Genomic DNA, 20,848 nt, shown 5'->3' on the forward strand with positions numbered 1-20,848 from the left:
GTTTTACGACTTTTTTTACACCAAAAACTGGATATAAGTATTGGACACTCCTAATCATTGAGTACATGTGTTGCATTCAGTCCCATGCTACAGGTGTATAAAAATGAGCCCCTAACCATGCAGTCTGCCCGCATTTCTGAAAAAATGGCGCCTTATATAGAGCTCACTGAATTCTAGTGTGGTGCTGTAATAGAATGCCACCGTTAAAACAAATCAGTTAACCACCTCCGGACTGCCTAACGCAGATCTGCGGTCCGGAGGTGGCAGCCCTGCGCTCAGCGACGCATATACGCGTCATCTCGAGACGCGAGATTTCCTGTGAACGCGCGCACACGGGCGCGCACTCACAGGAACGGAAGGTAAGCGAGTGGATCTCCAGCCTGCCAGCGGCGATCGCTCGCTGGCAGGCTGGAGATGTGATTTTTTTTAACCCCTAACAGGTATATTAGACGCTGTTTTGATAACAGCGTCTAATATACCTGCTACCTGGTCCTCTGGTGGTCCCTTTTGTTTGGATCGACCACCAGAGGACTCAGGCAGCTCACCAAAGTAGCACCAAACACCACTACACTACACCCCCCCCCTGTCACTTATTAACCCTTTATGAACCACTGATCACCCATATAGACTCCCTGATCACCCCCCTGTCATTGATCACCCCCCTGTAAGGCTCCATTCAGACGTCCGTATGATTTTTACGGATCCACGGATACATGGATCGGATCCGCAAAACACATACGGACGTCTGAATGGAGCCTTACAGGGGGGTGATCAATGACAGGGGGGTGATCACCCATATAGACGCCCTGATCACCCCCCTGTCATTGCTCACCCCCCTGTAAGGCTCCATTCAGACGTCCGTATGCGTTTTGTGGATCCGATCCATGTATCCGTGGATCCGAAAAAAATCATACGGACGTCTGACTGGAGCCTTACAGGGGGGTGATCACCCATATAGACTCCCTGATCACCCCCCTGTCATTGATCACCCCCCTGTAAGGCTCCATTCAGACGTCCGTATGCGTTTTGCGGATCCGATCAATGTATCCGTGGATCCGTAAAAAATCATATGGACGTCTGAATGGAGCCTTACAGGGGGGTGATCAATGACAGGGGGGTGATCACCCCATATAGACTCCCTGATCACCCCCCTGTCATTGATCACCCCCTGTAAGGCTCCATTCAGACATTTTTTTGGGCACAAGTTAGCGGAAATTTTTTGTTTGTTTTTGTTTTTTCTTACTAAGTCTCATATTCCACTAACTTGTGTCAAAAAATAAAATCTCACATGGACGCACCATACCCCTCACGGAATCCAAATGCGTAAATTTTTTTTGACATTTATATTCCAGACTTCTTCTCACGCTTTAGGGCCCCTAAAATGCCATGGCAGTATAAATACCCCACATGTGACCCCATTTCGGAAAGAAGACACCCCAAGGTATTCCGTGAGGGGCATATTGAGTCCATGAAAGATTTAAATTTTTGTCCCAAGTTAGCGGAAAGGGAGACTTTGTGAGAAAATACAAAAAAAAAAAATTTCCGCTAACTTGTGCCAAAAAAAAAAAAATTCTATGAACTCGCCAGGCCCCTCATTGAATACCTTCGGGTGTCTTCTTTCCAAAATGGGGTCACATGTGGGGTATTTATACTGCCCTGGCATGTTAGGGGCCCGAAAGCGTGAGAAGAAGTCTGGGATCCAAATGTCTAAAAAGGAATTTGGGCCGCTTTGCGCATCTAGGCTGCAAAAAAGTGTCACACATGTGGTATCGCCGTACTCAGGAGAAGTTGGGGAATGTGTTTTGGGGTGTCATTTTACATATACCCATGCTGGGTGAGATAAATATCTTGGTCAAATGCCAACTTTGTATAAAAAAATTGGAAAAGTTGTCTTTTGCCAAGATATTTCTCTCACCCAGCATGGGTATATGTAAAATGACACCCTAAAACACATTCCCCAACTTCTCCTGAGTACGGCGATACCAGATGTGTGACACTTTATTGCAGCCTAGGTGGGCAAAGGGGCACATATTCCAAAGTGCACCTTTCGGATTTCGCAGGCCATTTTTTACACATTTTGATTGCAAAGTACTTCTCACACATATGGGCCCCTAAATTGCCAGGGCAGTATAACTACGCCACAAGTGACCCCATTTTGGAAAGAAGACACCCCAAGGTATTCCGTGAGGGGCATGGCGAGTTCCTAGAATTTTTTATTTTTTGTCGCAAGTTAGTGGAAAATTAGACTTTGTAAGAAAAAAGAAATAAAATAAAATAAAAAAAATCATTTTCCGCTAACTTGTGACAAAAAATAAAAAGTTCAATAAACTCACTATGCCCATCAGCGAATACCTTAGGGTGTCTACTTTCCGAAATGGGGTCATTTGTGGGGGTTTTCTACTGTCTGGGCATTGTAGAACCTCAGGAAACATGACAGGTGCTCAGAAAGTCAGAGCTGCTTCAAAAAGCGGAAATTCTCATTTTTGTACCATAGTTTGTAAACGCTATAACTTTTACCCAAACCATTTTTTTTTTCCCAAACATTTTTTTTTTATCAAAGACATGTAGAACAATAAATTTAGCGAAAAATTTATATATGGATGTCGTTTTTTTTGCAAAATTTTACAGCTGAAAGTGAAAAATGTCATTGTTTTGCAAAAAAATCGTTAAATTTCGATTAATAACAAAAAAAGTAAAAATGTCAGCAGCAATAAAATACCACCAAATGAAAGCTCTATTAGTGAGAAGAAAAGGAGGTAAAATTCATTTGGGTGGTAAGTTGCATGACCGAGCAATAAACGGTGAAAGTAGTGTAGTGCAGAAGTGTAAAAAGTGGCCTGGTCATTAAGGGGATTTTAGCTAGCGGGGTTAAAGTGGTTAATGACATTTCTTTCCTCCTAGATATTCAACCATCACCTGTGACTGGTATTATAACAGATGGAAGTGGTCAGGAACCACAGCAACTCCGTCACAGAGCGGAGACCGCGTAAAGTTACAGAGCGGGGTCGCATAAAAGTCACCAACGCTCTGCTGAGTCAGTAACTGCAGAGCTTCAAACCTCCTCTGGCATGAACATCGGCACAAAAACATGGCACATGGCATGGGTTTTCATGGCCGAGCACCTGCATGCAAGCATTTCATCACCAAGCTCAATGTCAAGCGTCTTATGAAGTGGAGTGACAAATCACACTTCTCTATCGGACAGTCTGGAGAATGCCAGGAGAATGGTACCTGCCTGACTGCATTGTGCCAACAGTAAAGTTTGACGGAAGAGGGATAATGTTATGGGGTTGTTTTTGAGGGTTTAGCCTGGGCCCATCAATTTCATTGAAAGGAAATCTTAGTACTTCAGCATATCAAGACCTGTTGGACAATCTAGGGAAGGCCTTCTTCTGTTCCACCATGACTGGGCCCCAGTGCACAAAGGTGGGGGAGGGATCAACTACATATCAATGCCTATGAATTTAGAATAGGATGTAATACAAAATTCCTGCAGGTGAAATGTGTAGGTGTCCCAATAATTTAGTCCATATAGTGCACTTTGTTATTCAGAAAACTACAAGATACTGCAATGATAGATAAGAACTTATGAGTTCCACTTCAAAGTGATCTGTCATAATGCTATGCAGTACGGTTTATGGGCAGCAAAGTATGGTGACAGACCTTCTGCACTAATAGCATTGGGCGCCAAAAAATATTGGGCACATAGCTAGATTATAAACTGATTTGACAAAAAAAAAAAAAAAAAGATTCTCTGGGGAAGCATAATTTATGCAACATACTTGTTCTGGAGATCAAATATCCGCTGGCACTCCTCTTTATATCTCTCTTGATGTTCTGCCACTGAGAATCGTGATCCTCTAGCAAATTTGTTCATTGGTCCCTCACCAGAGCGCGCTTGCTCAGTGGACATTGTTCGAACCACATCAATTACTTCCCAGCGAGACAGCTTCTTAATCTAAAACAAACAAAACAGAGAGAATGAGTACATGAAAAGAATATATATAAGCCCTTAAAGGGGTTTTGGGGGATTTTAATATTGATGACCTATCCTCAGGGTAGGTCATCAATATCAGATCGGCGGGGGTGTGACACCCAGCACTCCCACTGTTCAGCTGTTTGAAGAGAAGGCAGCATGCTGTGCCCGCACAGCCCTATCCTCTTCTCCGTCGACATCGCAGCAGCGAGCGGGTGTAATTACAAGCTGTCCCATTCACTTTTATGGGACTGCTTGTTCTTATACACTTGACTAGGAAGGAGCCGTCCCATATAAGTGAATGGGACAGATTGTATTTACACCTGCTTCTCTTCAAACAGCTGATCGGCGGAGGAGCCGGGTGTCGGACCCCAGCCAATCTGATATTGATGACCTATCCTGAGGATAGGTCATCGGTATTAAAATCCTGGAAAAAACCCAAAAGAACCATGAGACATAAGAACAAAGGGTAATGTGCCCCTTACCTGTTGTTAAAGATAAAGATATACAAAATGTATTTGTATGCACATTTGTATGTGTTTTTTTATTTTTATTTCAGGCTTTATATACATATAGAATATATGGAGATCAATATGCTGTACGAAAGAATGGATAAAAAAAAATAAAAAATCTTGCCGGTAGATCTGACTTGTTTTGTTGGAACAAAGAATTCCCCAAAACTTCATAAATATGAAGTCTAAAAAACATGTGTTTTGGACAAATATGAAATGATTCTTAAAGCCTTCAAATTTCCACACTCACCTCTTCCTCGTGCACTCCAAATTTGCGGAGCAACTGTTTGGCATTTTTTAAGGAAAGTCTTCGCAAATCTGCATCGGTTCCGGTCACGGTCTTTTTCACTGGCTGAGGCTCTTTATCGTCTTGCTGTTACAAGAAGTTACATTGTTAATAACATATTCTATGATAAGCGCTCATGTACATTTTATAGCCACCCTCCATCTCATAGGTATTTCTTGTATCAAGAATAGGAGGCATTAGTGACAAGCATATGTTTCTGACCTTCTGTTGTGTTGGTTTGTTAGGAATCTTCACATAAGAGAATCCTTCTCCGCAGCCGGTTGGGTCTGCAACCCCAGTCACCTCCAGCAGACATTTGCCTTTCATAGCAGCAATAAATGCTCTGGTAGTGTTCCAAGGAGCAGTTCTGACCTGTGCAAATATAAGGGACCACGTATGACTTGGTGTCCACACACAACTACCTGGAATATTCTCACTTTCCATGTGTTACCTCATCATCTATCTTCATCTGGAAGTCTTCTTCATTCTCCTCATCTGGGGCAAAAAATGATTTTTCTCCATATCCAGCATCCTGCAAAAAACAAAAAAACAAAAGAAAAAGAAGATTCATGTGATATGGTCCTCTAAATAAGGCAGACAAGCCCACACACATGATAAATCTGAATCACGAAAACTGTACAGATAGCAGGTGACGTAGGAGCTTGTCATCACTTGGTCATTTGCATTACAATGTGCGCTTTGCATCCGTAACTTGATTTGTACTGTAGGACCATTGGTACCCATCATCTGAGTAATCATTCGCATCACACTGAAGCAATAACCACTATTTATCACCTCCGACCTTAAAGGGGTTGTGCCACACAAACATTCTGTAGTTTTCAAACCAGCACCTGGATCTAAATACTTTTTTTAATGGCTGGTAATTAAAAATTTTGTGAAGCCATTGAGTTATTCAATAAAATGTATCTGTATAGCGCCACCTGCAGTTTGTTCTTTTTCTTACTTCTCTGTCCACCATGTTGAGGTGGTCAAAAGTGCTCAGTTCCATCCTTCAACTGCCTCCTGAGCCTCCCTGTGATAGGGAGAGAGCTAAAAGCAGAAAGGACACGCCGCCCTGAGCGGTCACAGAAAGGACACACCGCCCTGAGCGGTCACAGAAAGGACAGCTTAATATAAATCTAGCAGAACAATAAGAGGGAAGGGCTGTAGATCCATGTGAGGTACAGGGCTGCTTCTCACTTTGTTAGGAAGAGATTGTCACATATTATACGATTTTTTTAATTTTTTACATTATTCATGGGATAACCCCTTTAAATGTGGAGTGTTTTCCTCCCATGATGCAACTCCAGGGCTTGCGTAGGTAATTATCTTTTCCTTCATGGACTACAACACCAGTCCCATTTGCAGCCTACCTCAAATCCACCAGTGCCCCCCTAGTCTATCCTCAATTCTGCTGCCCAGATCCCTTCTCATCATCTCTATGTCAGTCTCTCTCGTGGCTGTCAACAGATAATAGGCAAAATCCGGCCATACACTGTGATCTCTGTAATCTCCATATAACACTGCTGGACAATATGACTGGATGATATCTGCACATAAAGAATAAATGCTAGCAAGTATATTGGTCATTTAACCCATTACTAACTTTTAAACGCTGTTCTGCTGAAATCATACTGTAATAGGCACAGCACTGCTCAGGGGACACCATGGCACGAATCTCTTCTTCAGTAGGTAAGCGGAAATCTGGTTTCAACACCCACCAATTAGAGTCCATTCCTAGAATACAAAATATAATGGGAGTACTCTCAGTAAAATCCTTTATAGGGAGAGCAGCACTTTGGGTACAGACTGTGCCTCTATGTAAAGCTAGGTCTGTCCTGTAGCTTTGACTGTAGGTGGCAAGTCTGCTGAAAACACACAAGGACAAGTCACCTGTTCTTTTAAAATCTGCGCACAGTTTAAGCCTCTTTCTGATGCTGCTTTCTGAATGCGAAGGAAAAGCTTTTTTTATGTCCTCCATACGAATCCTACGAGGTCTGTCTTTGCTCTTCCAAAACAGACGATATATGAACACCTGATAACAGAACGGGAACAAAATTAGTTTCCATCTATGAATTTGCCCAATAAGCAAATAAAAAAATAGTTCTCGGGACAGACTACGCACCTGTAGGAAATCACGGATGTGTGTGTTGGCCCTTTTAGAGTTTGGGCCAGGAACTTCGAAGAGAGGACACTGCTGACCAACTACAAAAATGTCCACTAGGTCACGAATACAATAGCCTTGACGAGTGCGAATAATGAGGAAGTCCGTTTCAGGCATCTTGTGCAAGTAGATTGGAGACCTGAACAAATTGTTTTCAAAAGCCTAAAGAAACGCAAAGAAGGAACTGTTCACAGAAAGTGCCGATCAAACAGGACAGAAGCCGTCATCTGTGTTGGCGCATACCTGTAAGAGCTGCCCTGGGTGCAGAGAGCCGAGAAATGGGGAGGTGTGACAATATACTGTTTCTCCATACTTGCAGTCTGGTGCACCAGGGTCCTTCCCGGGTTTCTATGAAAAAATAAAATAATGAGAAAACCTTGTTTGTAGGTCTCCTATACAGCCTAATGAATACTTGTATAGTGTGGGAATTCTTACCCGCTTGTAATAGTTCTTGATTTTAGTTGCCATGCCGACTTGCATCGTTAATGGTGGGTTTTCTTCACTGTACTCAGCCAAGATGAGGTCTCCATCTTTGCCTGTGAGATCTTGTGAAGTACGCATAAAAAACATCTCTCCGCCACCAGACGCCTGCCGTTCTTGCTCTCTCATCTGATGCACAGGAAAGGAAATGGACACATTAGCCACAAAAAGTCATAGAGATATAACTCTTTATTGTAGGGTTGTTGTGGGTATCGAAATTTCGATACCCAATCGATACTTTTGTCCTGGTATCGATACGATACCGGGATTTAAATTTTTTCAATATTGGCCTGCAGTCTAGTATCACAGAACATGAGCGCGCTGCTGTCAGAGCGCTCATGTTCCCTCAGCAGCACAGGGAAGAAGGAAGCAGTGTCTCCCTCCCCCTGTGCTGCTGCCACCAATGAGGAGAGACGGGCGAAGGAGGGGCGGGCGCACTGCGCCACCAATGATAGGAGGACCTTTTTCATGGGTTCGGACTTAGTTAAGTTAGCAGGACATGTAGAGCGGCGCCCAGGGATCTCCCTGCACCTACTATTATTCCTGGGCGCCGCTGAGCTCTATCAGGGTGAATAGGAAAAGGGATGAAAAAAAATCCCAGGTTCTGGCCCCTAAGGGGAAAAATAGTTATTAAATAAAAAGTTTAAAAAAAACCCACCAAAATATTAAGTATAAATTACATATAAAATGTATAAACAATAAATAAACATAATCGCCAAGTCCATACTATTAAAATAGAAAAAAATCTATGCGGTGAACGCCGGAACAGAAAAAAAATAAAAATAAAAACTGCGCGATTCGCCATTTTTTCAAAATGCGAAATGCACGTGGCTTTTTTGCGTGGTATCGAAATCGAATCAAAAATTTGGTATTGCAACAACTCTACTTTACTGAATGCGATATTGCGCTGTACAGAGCACTGAAAAGTAGGTACAACACTTATTCATTCCAAGGACTTTACAAAGGACCAGGGACATTCTTTACATGTGGAGGAAAGGCAAACTGGAAACGGTTCTTTACAGTTAGAGTAGTCTAATTATTGCGTGCCCTACCCCAGGAGGTAGTGATGGCAGACACTTATGGTTATACTGAATCCAACAATGTTGTTTAATTGATCTGAGAAAGGTTGAACTTGCTGGACCTCTGTCTTCTTTTTCAACCTAGGTTACTATGTAACATGATGGGAGTGTTTATATTACAGTCAAATGCGCAGAAGCTATTAAAGCTAGGTTAGGCTACTTTCACATTAGCGTTTTCAATTCCGCTATTGAGATCCGCCATAGGATCTCAACAGCGAAGAAAATGCTTCAGTTTTGTTCCCCATTTATTGTCAATGTGGACAAAACTGAACTAAACGAAACGCACCAAAATGCATTCCGTTCCGTTAGGTTGCACTCCCATCGCGGACAGAATAACGCTGCAAGCAGCGTTTTTCTGTCCGCGGTATGGTGCGGGGCAAGACGGATCACGTCCTGGCACACAATGTTAGTCAAAGGGGACGGATCAATTTTCTCTGACGGATACGTCATAGCTATAGAAGATATAATACAACCGGATGCATGCGGTTGTATTATGGTAACGGGAGCGTTTTTGCAGATCCATGACGGACTTGCAAAAAACGCTAATGGGAAAGTAGCCTTAGGTGAAACTGAACCTCCATTTTACAACTTCAACTTCTAAAAGTACCTTTGCTTTCTTCTTGATGTGCTTAAGAAGAGATTGCACAGAGTGTGCTCCTGGCTGGGACAGGGCCCCATATGAATATTTCTTTAATGTAGGACGGTGGAATTGCCGGAGTTTCATTGGACCCATGTGTGTAGGGAAGAAAGGCTGCCGGAGCTCCACAGCCGGGATAGAGTGCTGATAAAAAAAAAGAGAATGAAATGAAGCAAACACTTCACGTAACTTTCATAGTGGGTTATCACATATTGCCACCAATAATAAAATAGTGGATCCATGTAACTTTACATCACAGCTCAGCACCAATCAATCCTGTACCAACGCTTCCTCTCTGGTCTCTGCATTGCCCGGCCTCCTGGCCCGTCTAATCGGTCACATTGTCAGGTTGGTGGAAATAAGAAGTACAGAGAATGGCGGAAGAAGATTGGTTCTTTATTTTTATTTTAAAGGCATCTGAGCATTTTTTTTCTATTTTAAAGGTCAGAAAAATCTTTTAATTCAACAAGAATATGGTTAGTAAACCCCTCAGAGCACCCTGCGCCATACTAGTATCAATGCTTTTGTTAGGAATTTATTACCTGAATAATGTTTCCTCCAAAAGTTCCTCGTAAACCCTGCTGTTTTGGATAGTAAAATTCATCATTGGATAAATTCCAGGGATCCTTTACTTCTGGCTGGGACATGTTCTGTGAGAAAGCACATTGAAGAAAAGCTCATTTTACTTTCAATAGCTTTAGATGCCTTGTGAATATGACATAGGCGGCACTCTCCACAGGGAAAGTAGAAATTGCAGGTGCCGGCGTATGCAACCTTGACCAAGGAAACAAACTCCAAAACGAAATCTGCGGCACTCCAAGGGATCAGTGATGAAACAGTGTGGTTTATTCACCCATTTATTTTGGAGTGTGTGTGTGTATATGTATATGTATATGTATATATGTATATATATATATATATAGTTTGGATTACCCCTTAAAGGGATGAATCACTTACCTGCTGAGGTTCCTCTTTGATTACCCCCGTTTTCCCTAATAAAATTCGACTTTTCTTTAGCGAGGACTCTTTTTTGCTTTCCTTAGAAGGAGAATTTGATGTAGTTTCTTCTTTCTCATCTGGAATTTCTGTTGATAAAAATTGGATTTTTTGTACTCACCGTAAAATCCTTTTCTCGTAGTAGGCATTGGGGGACACAGCACCATGGGTATATGTCCAACTACCACTAGGAGGCACTAGACACAAAAAGTGTTGGCTCCTCCCAGGTGGGCTATACCCTCTCCACAGGCACGAGGCTATTCAGTTTGTACCAAAAGCAGTAGGAGAGAGAAGAAAAGCAAGGAACCAACAACTCCCGTACCGGGAAAGATCAAGAGACCAGCCCGGAGAAGCGGAAGAAAAAACATAGGGAGGGATCTGTGTCCCCCAATGCCTACTACGAGAAAAGGATTTTACGGTGAGTACAAAAAATCCAATTTTCTCGTGCATGGCATTGGGGGACACAGCACCATGGGACGTCCCAAAGCAGTCCCTGAGGGAGGGAAAAGAAGAGACGCGCCACCGGTTGGGCATACAGGTGCAGGAGAACCATGTGACCCAACGGGAAAAAACACGAGATGGGCAAGAGGTTCCATAACAAGGAAGAAACCTCAGAAGAAGCAGGGAAGACTGCCAGCACCCCAGGACAAATGACTGGAAGAAAATCCCAAATGCAAGAAGGTGGCAAAAGGAAACAGAGCGCAGCCAAGGGCTGGAGAAAAAATTAGGACAGCACCGCGTGGTGAAACTACCCAACGCTCTACATTGTTCCAGACCCAAAAAAACCTGTGGCCATCCCCTGAAAGGCCAGGGGAGAAAAGAAACAGGGAAGCACTGAAAACCAAACGAGTGGGGGAGCCATAGCAAGGCTCACATGTGAAGGGAGGGGACTCCCCTCACCGCAAGGCCAGGAAAGAAGCTGAGCGCCCCATGTAAAGGTGAAAACCCAAGGCTGCTAGAGGAAACCGCCAACCCTGGAGAAGGAGGGGGTTGTAGGTAAAAAACCAGGAAAAGAACGATAGCTCCAGCGTCCCCAAAAACAGGAGACGAGGCGCAAGCCTCCGAAAACAAGATATCACCGTGAAGCGTAAGACCAGAGGAAACACTGGGCATGTGAAGTAGCATGGAAAAAAGAAGCCAGATACAGGCCAGGCAACCTCGGCAGGACACACTGGACTGAGAGACATGGGAGTAGAAGGAGAGCACTCCAAAAAACCTAAAGAGGAAAGGTCCTACAACAGGAGGAGGTCCCTCCCGAAGGAGACCATACGGTGGAACTGCAAACCGCAGCACTAAACCACTCAATACCAGGTACTTGACGTGGGAGGCTGGAAAAAGAGACACAAATCCCAAGAGGACCTCAAATGAACAGGGACAGGGACTCCAGAAAGGAGTACCCAGTATGGGCTCACAAGGAACCAGAAGCTGAACCACCAGAAGACAACGCAAGCCAGAATATCCAGGAAAGGCGAAAAGAAACCACCATAGGGGAAGGGGCATAGGCCATGGACAACTAGCCGTACCAAGAATATTGACCAGCAAACCTTAAACATTGTCCCAGAGAGGGCAAGTACAGCAGCTCGGGATGTACCACAAAACGACAGACATCCATATGCATAAGGAATGCAGAAGTCGCCATGAAAAAACCGGGGTAGCCTACATAGAAATGTAGAAACCAGCTGCGACCGGCATACAGAAAACTTCCAGGGGGGAGAAAGCACCAGACAGGTGCAGACGACGGCAAGGTCCAAGAGGACTGCCCCTCCGCCATGTAGCACAACTAAGCAGAAAATACAAGGGAATACCGAAAACACCTGGACCCAAAAGGAACTACGGGGCCCTGTCCGATACCAGAGCAAGCAGCTGAAAATTCAGACAGGTGTGTGTGGCGCTCAGAGGTCCTGTCCTTGACCCATCAGGGAGGACGTCCAGCAATGATAAAAGCCGTGGACCCAGAAGGATTCCGTGTGGCGGACATCCAGCGATGACAGAAAACCGCAGCCGCGGCCGATGCCACCAGCTACGTGTCCAAACAAGGTAGAAGATCCAGTGGAGATCCTTGTACTTCACCAGGAATGGGCCGCTCAGCAATTAGGAAACAACGCGAGTACTCCCCTATAACATGGGGTAACGTGGAGCACAGCATACCGTAGTACCGTAAAGAGAAGGCAAGAGCAACTACAGCACGAAGGCCAACAACCACCTGGCCACGGAGTAGGGAGCGTGGTTGAATGAGGACCACCCGCCGGATCAGACAGATCAGTCATATACTGGAGCTACCAGAAGTAGCAGTAGACCGACAAGGTGGGGGTTGGGCTGGCCCACACCTGCCAGACATGGAAACCATGCACACGCTGAACGAAGGGGGCCTGGTGCAGACAGTGCCTTGAGAGGTAGAAGGAGACCAATGAGCGCGACAGTAAAGGAGTGGCAGATGTATGGAAGAACCAAATGGATGGAACCAACATCCGCAGCACAGATTAGAACCCGTGGGCAGAAAACACCCAGTGATACAGAAACTGTCTGAGCTACAGACCGCACCACAGGGCCCAGCGCTTGGGGTACTACAAACACACGCCTAAAATATGGGGAAAGTGGCTGCATGTTGCCAACTAAGGAGAGTGGAAACATAGCCACAGCATCTGGGAATGAGACAGCATACGGAGGGTACAGGTACACAACCTGTAAAGTAGAAATATGGCTGTGTTAGAGGAACTACATTTAAGATCGAAGCAATGTGGCCGCATGGTGCACCCTAGACCCAGAGAGGTGCAACAGCAACCGCGTTAACAATGGAACCCAGTAGGGCCGCACGGTACCACAAAGAACAAGACAGGTGCACACCACAATCAGGTAGGTGCAATGGCAACAGAAACAGGGCCGCATAGCACACCCTAGAAGCCAGACAGGTTGAACGGCTGCAGCATCGGAGACGGTTCAGGGACTCTACCCATGAAGGGAGTAAGATGGCCGTTTGGTGCACACTATGATGAGGTAGGTGCAATGGCCACGGCAATAGGAGGAGGCCTCAATATCTCGTCCTGTAAGGAGAGAAAATGCCACATGGAACACCATAAAGCCGGACAGGAGGAACGGCTACCGCATCCGGAGATGGCTCAGGTACTCCACCTGTTAAGGGATCAAGGCGGCAGGGAACAGACAGGTAACTGAACCGGACAGGGGCAATTCTACGGCAATTGAAAGTGGCCTCTATATTCCGCCCGTAGGGAGAAATGTTGCCGCATGGAACACAACAGAGCCCGCCAGAGGTATCGGCTACAGCACCGGTGATGGCGTAGGTACTCTACCTGTGAAGGAAGCAAATTGGCTGGGAACAGACAGGCGCAATTGCAGCGGCAATTAAAGGCAGCCTGTATATCTCGCCAGGAAGGGAGAAATAGTGTCACATGGAACACCATAGCGCCAAGCCAGGGGAATCGGCTACAGCATCAGGAGATGGTGTAGGTACTCCACCTATGACAGGAGCAAAGTGGCTGGGAACAGACAGGTGCAATTGCAACGGCAATTGAAGCGACCTGTATATCTCACCCGGAAGGGAGAAATAGTGCTGTATGGAACACCATAGAGCCAGCCAGGAGTAATGGCTCCTGTAGGTACACTACCTAAGAAAAAGGGGCAAGGCGGCTGTACAATTGCTCTGAACTCACCAACCTACAGGAGGCGATAGCCGAGCTAACCGCTTGCCCAGAACAGGAACTCCCTGTAATGAGGTAGAGTGGCGAACACCAACACCAGGATGGGAACCCCACGGAAACACTCTCAAATGTGTAGAGGATAGCCCCTGGTATAGGGGAACCAGGAAGGCTTGTCAGGGACAGCCTATGGCAGTGGTGCAGGAACCCCCCTGTTAAGGAGAAGGCGTACGTATCAGACACCGGGTAGGTGACTCAGTATGCTAAACACGGGGACGGCTGCCTTACCTGTGCGGTTGAATACCTGTGCGGTCAGGGGAGCACCATCCGAAAATCCACTAGAGGGGATACCAACCCTGTTTAGGTAGGAGAGGTTCCTCCGTGCACGTAGTCTTGACCTCCCAGAGGGCTTCTATATGGAGGAAGACCGCCTGATGCTCTGTTCCGAGGGAATCGGTGCAGAGGTGTCCCCAGAGGCAACGGATGGGGTGACAGGAAGGATTCGTCACCAGCCTCAGGCCTGTCCTGGGGGGGATCCGAGGATGCCGAGGAGGGGTGGGACCCCGTTGAGACCACCCGAGGGTGTACTGTGAGCTACCCCTCGCCGAACCCGGGTGCAGGTACCCCTAACTGAGCATGCCCCATCTGCAGGGAGGACCCTGGGAGGGCAGAGGTGGCCGCAATTTGGGTTGGTAGCGTTCCAGCGACACTGCCAGGGAGAGTCGGCCAAGGTTCCCATGGCATTGACACGGAGGGACCCATTCATGGGGAACCTACACAAAAAGATTGTTCAGGGAAAACAATGGGATCTGGGAAGAGGTACTGCACACCAGCAGGGACAGGATGACCACATGGCAGCCATTGTAGACAGCGGACGCACGTGAAAACACGTGGCGACCGAGGAGCTGTTGGGAGAAGAGATGCTCAAAAAGCAGCCAGCAGAGGCTGTCTATCCTGACCCGGACGCAGTGTTCCCCCAAAGAGGTGCAGCAGCAGCTGTTCCCCAAAAAAGAGGTGGTCAGTAGGGCTGCAGGGGACATGAAGCAATCGAGGGGTTAACCACCCCCTCCAACAGAAAAAACATGTTAGCCCAGGAAAGGGTGAGGAGATAGCTCCTCCCGAGGGCCGGGCGGGGCTCAGAAAAGCCCGGGAAGCAAGGGGGAGGGGCCGGGAAGATTGCGGCCTAGCAGGCCCAAAAGCCGGGGCCTCGATTTATGAGGTGGCCGGGAACGGAGCAAGGGGGGCGGGGCGAACCGCGGCCGACAGAGGGCCCACCGAACCATAAAAATAGGTGAGTAGGGTAGGGGGGGAGAAGCGACACCTGGGGATAGGCAGATCAGGGCAAACAGAGCACCTGGGAGCCGGGGACAGGCCATAGAAGATGAGGCCTAGTCCCGGCAGAAGCCGGGGACTAAAGTAGCGGGGAAGCCAGGGAGAGACTGTGGCCAGGGAGGAGAGAAAAGACCAACCGAGGGGGAAAAGAAGGGAGGAAAAAAAATGAATATAACCCCCCCAGGAGGGGGAGGGGGTTGGCTAGGAGGAACGAAGAGGCTCCCCAGGACCCCCAGCTAAGGTGGATCCCATCCCCCTGGCCACAGAAGGGAACCTAACCCTGGGGCAGGGACACAGGATCCGATATACTCACCATCCGATGTCTTCGGGCGCAGCACGGTCACCCCTTCGGCAGACTCAACACGGGAACCGTGGGAATGCCGGCAAGCCACTGCGGATGCAGTCCGTGGGGACTGGGTGACCGGCGATGGTACCGAAGTACGCGCCCGCAGGGGGGGCAACTAAAGTGGAACACGATGGAGCCCCAGCCTGCAGCAGGTATAACGGTGGAAAAAAAAAAAACCGACCTGCGGAAGAGAGAAAAAAAGAATAAAAATAAACAGCAGAACCTGCAAAAAAGCAGGACAGGTCTGCCTCCTACGGACACTAGACTAAAACTGAATAGCCTCGTGCCTGTGGAGAGGGTATAGCCCACCTGGGAGGAGCCAACACTTTTTGTGTCTAGTGCCTCCTAGTGGTAGTTGGACATATACCCATGGTGCTGTGTCCCCCAATGCCATGCACGAGAAATATATGCTACACATAAGATACGACCCCCTCACCACCAGTAATTGATAGCATTTCTGACAATATAGGTTTATGTCTACAACCACTGCATGAAAAATATCACCAACCCAGTATAATGTTTTCATCATTGGGGTCTAATGTTAAAACGGGAGGGTCCAAGATCCTGTCCATGGCTTGATCATCCCAGATGATATTGTCTTCCCATCGTCCATACACCAGTTCTTCATTGTCAATAGGAAAAATTGAAAACCATGGGCGATCCTCTTCAACAGATGCTAAAAAGCAAAACGAACACATCTGAGAACAGACTCACAATATCCAAGTGCAATCTGTCACCATAATTGTCACGCGACTGCGTACATCTGCTAACCGGCTCCCGCTGAGGGAGAAGCCATTAGCACACAGCCAACGTACTTCTTCGTCTGTAAAGATCTATGTCATGAAAAAAAGTCATGGAGCCACAATGTACAAAATACATAGTAGTAGCAAGTGGTGCAGAGTGCACAAAGTCTTTACTCACAAGGAACATATACAAAATCTGTGCAATTGCTTTCCTGTAAGACCTAATGTACAGAGCAGCGTTCATTTAAGGTAGACAAAATACGGATACCTTCCATATGTATTCTGTATTTTTTTTACTCCGATCAATAGAAAGGGCTATTCTTATCCACAAAAACGGACAAGAATAGGACCTGCACCTACATCGGGCAAATGGATCTGCTAAAAAAAAAAAAAAAAAAAAGGGATGCATGGCCCTATATAAATGAAGGGTTCAGTGTACTATCTGTGAAAAACGGATAGCACACTGAGGAAAAATACGATTGTGTGCATGAGCACTAAGTGTAAGGTTTCATAGTAACATCACTATCATTTTCAAATGGTCCCATAGTCATGATTCGGGCCTCACCTTGCTGTTCTGGAGGGTGTTTTTCCTTCCCTTTAGAAGCAATCAGTGAACCAGGTATGGTGGGTTTTTGCACTAGAGGTGTTGGCAGATTTAATAGTGATCCACTTCGATTCAGTCCTGATGAAAGAATCAGTAAAAAAGTAATTAAATACCTCATTAATAAGCAATTACACACACGCCAATGACATAACTGAAATAACTGATAATACCTTGCTGAGCATTGTAGGCTGTGGCATTCCTAGTCATACTGGAGGGAAGCCAACCGGCTAAGCTGGCCCTCTGGGTCTTTGTAACTTTGTGCTTCACATCCTCCCCATTCCATATCACATCATCCTCCCACTGGAGCTGCGTTACCATCAAGAAATGTTCATCTTGAAACTGAGTCTCTGTGGATTCCTCCGGTTTCTAGACCACGTGAGAAATTAAATCTGTAAGATCCTAATCATAATATTTTGGCCAGGTATCAGTGCACTGTTACACCATACACACCTTGTCTTTTATGTCATTGTCAGCACTGTCGTCAGTATGGTCATCATCGTTCTGCTCCATCAGCTTAAACCCATAATCAAATCCACCGCCATCTTCAGGAACACCAAGCATATCATACCACAGCTGAGCTGGTCCATAGCGCCACTCTGCTACTCTGGGTTTTGTATCTGCAACTTTATCTGTATCCCCAGTGGACTGTGAGAACTTGGACTCCACAGGAGCCATCATGGTGATCTGTATAAAGCATCAAACAATTAGCATAGTATTTAATTTGCATACAAAGACCAAAAGTAATAAATCTTAAGGTGAAATTCCATCCTTAAATAGCACAAAAGTAAGAACTCTGCAGTAAGTTCCATCTAGTGGTGGTTGCAGGTACTCAAATTGTTATTATTGAAATCTATGTTATTTAATCAGCTTCTACGTCAGTTTTCAGAAAAGTTGCAAAAACAGAATTTTTGTACTTAGCGTAAAATCCTTTTCTCGTTGGATGCATTGGGGGACACAGCACCAAGGGTATATGCCCAGCTGCCACTAGAATGAAAAAAAAGTGTTGGCTCCACCCAGATGGGCTATACCCTCTGCACAGACACTAAACTAACCTGTAGGTCCGAAAGCAGTAGGAGCATCAAAAAACCCAAAGAACCGTGAAACCAACATGTCCTAAACCAGAAAGAGGACCATTATCAAAGGGTCCCAGGAAATCCAGAAAACCTGAACGAAGAAAAAAACAAGGGTGGGATCTGTGTCCCCCAATGCTTCCAACGAGAAAAAGGATTTTAAGGTAAGTACAAAAATATATTTTTCTCATGAATGGCATTGGGGGACACAGCACCATGGGACGTCCAAAAGCAGTCCCCGAGGGTGGGAAGAAACAGCTATGAGAAGAACCTAGCGCACAGCCGGTTGCAGAACCTTGCGACCCAAACTGGCATCAGCAGAGGCCAAGGAATTACTATGGTAGAATGTGCTGAAGGTGTGAACTAAGGCCCAGGTGGCGGTCTTGTAGACCTGCTGGGAAGTGGAGGCTAGGTGCCGGACCTCCCATGATGAGCGGTCAACCGGAAGGGGGGCTCACGACCCTTTGCCACATAGGCTTCCTTGACAGTCGACCTAATCCATCCGGAGATGGTAGCTTTGGAGGCTTGTAAACCCTTACGTGAGCCCTCAGGGACGACAAAGAGAGTCATCTTGACGGGAGGACTCAGTTAACTGGAGATAAAGCCGAAGCGCCCGAACCACATCCAGACAGTGGAGAGAACGCTCTCTAGGATGAGAAGGGTTGGGACAGAACGAAGGTAGGACAATCTCCTCATTAATGTGAAAGGAAGAAACCACCTTGGGAAGAAAAGAGGGAACTGGGCGCAGGACAACTTTATCCTGGTGAAAAAACAAAATGAGGGACCGACACGAGAGAGCCGCCAGCTCAGAGACTCGACTAAAAACGCAACTTTAAAAGGAGACATAAGGGAGACATCCTTTAAGGACTCGAAGGGAGAGGACTGAAGGGCATATAGGACCAAATTAAAATCCCAGGGAGAACGGAAATCCACTGGAGAACGGAGGGGGGGCGACAACGACACGATGAGCCAGGACAGTCAAGGCCGAGACCTGACCTTTGAGAGAGGCCAGGAGTGGCGGACATGGATGAAGTGATTGAGCGCCTTTAGATCCAAAATGGGGCAAAGGGAACCGTCCTTCTTGGGAACGGTGAAGAGGTTAGAGTAAAACCTCTGAAAACGTTCCGAGGTCGGGATGGGAACAATCACTTCGTACGCATGAAGTGAATGAATGGCTCGAAAAAAAGCGGCCGCCCGGGAGGGGGATCTGGGCGGTAACGAGTGGAAGAGCTGACCCGTGGGAAGGGCGGAGAATTCTATCTTGTATCCAGAGGACACGACCTCCAGAACCCAGGCGTCGTCCACGCTTGCGCTTCATTGCTTCTGAAAGAAGAGCAACCGACCCCCCACTCAAGGGGACAACTCGAGCGGGGGAAACCAGTCATGCAGATAACTGCTTTTCAGACTGTGGTTTAGAAGGCTCAGGCCGGGCGTGCCAGGAGCAGTGATGGCCAGTTCGGGGCCACCAGAACGTTTTCAGGGGTTTTACTCTAACCTCTTCACCGTTCCCAAAAAGGACGGTTCCCTTTGGGATCTAGAGGCGCTCAATCACTTCATCCGTGTCCGCCACTTTCGCATGGAGTTCCTTAGGTCTGTAATTGCTTCCCTTGAGGTGGGCGATAGGGGGCTGGGGATAGGAGTCTTCTCTGAAAAAGCATGGAATTGAAGAGAAGACCACGGCACTCTAGTTGCTGTTTCGTTAAATGCTTATTTTTCTTATTAGAAAACTTTTTTTTATTTTTTTATCCATCCAGAGAATAATATTTAGCCACTGGCCAATGTTTCGGTCAATAGACCTTGATCACGGCCTTAGTCATGATGATTGCAGTTTGGCTGGATGACGCCATTCAGCCAAACTACAAACACCATGACTAAGGCCGTGATCAAGGTTTATTGTTGACTAAAACGTTGGCCAGTGGCTAAATATTATTCTCTGGATGGATAAAAAAAGTTAAAAAAAATTATAATAAAAAAATATTAAAAGTTTTCTAATAATAATAAAAATAAGCATTTAACAAAACAGCAACTAGAGTGCAGTGGTCTTCTCTTCAATTGCATGAACTTTATATACCACTGAGCACCACCTTCATCACAGAGGTGTGCCGTTCAACTCTTTCCTTCTCTAAAAAGGACATGAGAACTTATTGGGAGCCTGAAAAAAGGAAAAGCAGCCAGCCAGACGCTGTCTTACCGGACCCCAGGTGCTGAGGCCCCAAAGAGGTGCTGGAGAGTGCCAGGAAGGCAGAAGGGAGATCTGGAGAGCGTCCCTCAGGAGTGCTGACAAGATGGAGGCCCAGAATAAAAGCAAACAAAAACCCTGCCATAGCAAATGCCAGCGCAAAATTGGCATAGGAGGGGAGGGAGACCCCTCCCAAGAGCCGAGGGAAGCGGGGAAGGGCCAAGGAAAAAGCCCGGGAAGCGAGGGGAGGATGCGGCCTAGATGAAGAAAAAGGTCGGGGCCTCGATTAATGGCGCGGCCGGGAAAGGAGCGCCGTCGGCGGGAAGGAACTGTGGGAAACCGGGGGCCCTCCGGAATGAAGGAAACAGGTGAGGTAGGCAGGATCCTGGGCAGAAATGACGCACAGGGAGGGAAAAACGGGCCAAACAAAGCACCAGGGGCCCGACGACAGGGCAGGGAAGAATGCGGCCTAGTCCCCAGCAGAAGCCGGGGACTAAAGTAGAAGAGGGCCTGGGAGATGGAGCACTGGGGGCCCGAGAGGCAGGGGGTGGCCAGGGATGATGCAAATAAAGAGGGGGGGGGGGGGGTGGTAACAAGGGGAACTAACCTTAAACCCCATGGGACAGGGATGAAAGGGGAAAAGGGACAGGAAAGATACTCATAGTCCGACGTCTTCAGGCTAAAATAAAAAGCAGCAAGACCTGCAAAAAAAACAGAGCAGGTAATGTCTGCCTCCTACAGACACTAGACTAAAACTGGTTAGTTTAGGGTCTGTGCAGAGGGTATAGCCA

General features: G+C 46.6%; 1 protein-coding gene across 3 annotated transcripts in view; it reads right to left on the minus strand.

Annotated features, from left to right (window-relative positions):
- Window positions 1–20,848, minus strand: part of TAF1 (TATA-box binding protein associated factor 1) — a 75,030-nt gene that overhangs the window by 36,705 nt on the left and 17,477 nt on the right. For all 3 annotated transcript variants that reach the window (XM_044305518.1, XM_044305517.1, XM_044305516.1), the window contains exons 7-22: window positions 17,259–17,492; window positions 16,979–17,174; window positions 16,770–16,886; window positions 15,970–16,137; window positions 10,092–10,219; window positions 9,677–9,784; window positions 9,105–9,278; window positions 7,374–7,547; window positions 7,182–7,286; window positions 6,900–7,100; window positions 6,668–6,809; window positions 6,381–6,511; window positions 5,226–5,306; window positions 4,997–5,146; window positions 4,739–4,861; window positions 3,783–3,958 (exon numbers count right to left, since the gene is read on the minus strand). In XM_044305518.1, the coding sequence (XP_044161453.1) occupies window positions 3,783–3,958; window positions 4,739–4,861; window positions 4,997–5,146; window positions 5,226–5,306; window positions 6,381–6,511; window positions 6,668–6,809; window positions 6,900–7,100; window positions 7,182–7,286; window positions 7,374–7,547; window positions 9,105–9,278; window positions 9,677–9,784; window positions 10,092–10,219; window positions 15,970–16,137; window positions 16,770–16,886; window positions 16,979–17,174; window positions 17,259–17,492 (2,408 nt within the window). The remainder of the gene's footprint in view (window positions 1–3,782; window positions 3,959–4,738; window positions 4,862–4,996; window positions 5,147–5,225; window positions 5,307–6,380; window positions 6,512–6,667; window positions 6,810–6,899; window positions 7,101–7,181; window positions 7,287–7,373; window positions 7,548–9,104; window positions 9,279–9,676; window positions 9,785–10,091; window positions 10,220–15,969; window positions 16,138–16,769; window positions 16,887–16,978; window positions 17,175–17,258; window positions 17,493–20,848) is intronic.

Source organism: Bufo gargarizans, chromosome 9 (genome assembly GCF_014858855.1).
Source record: "Bufo gargarizans isolate SCDJY-AF-19 chromosome 9, ASM1485885v1, whole genome shotgun sequence".
Taxonomy (NCBI): Eukaryota; Metazoa; Chordata; class Amphibia; order Anura; family Bufonidae; genus Bufo; species Bufo gargarizans.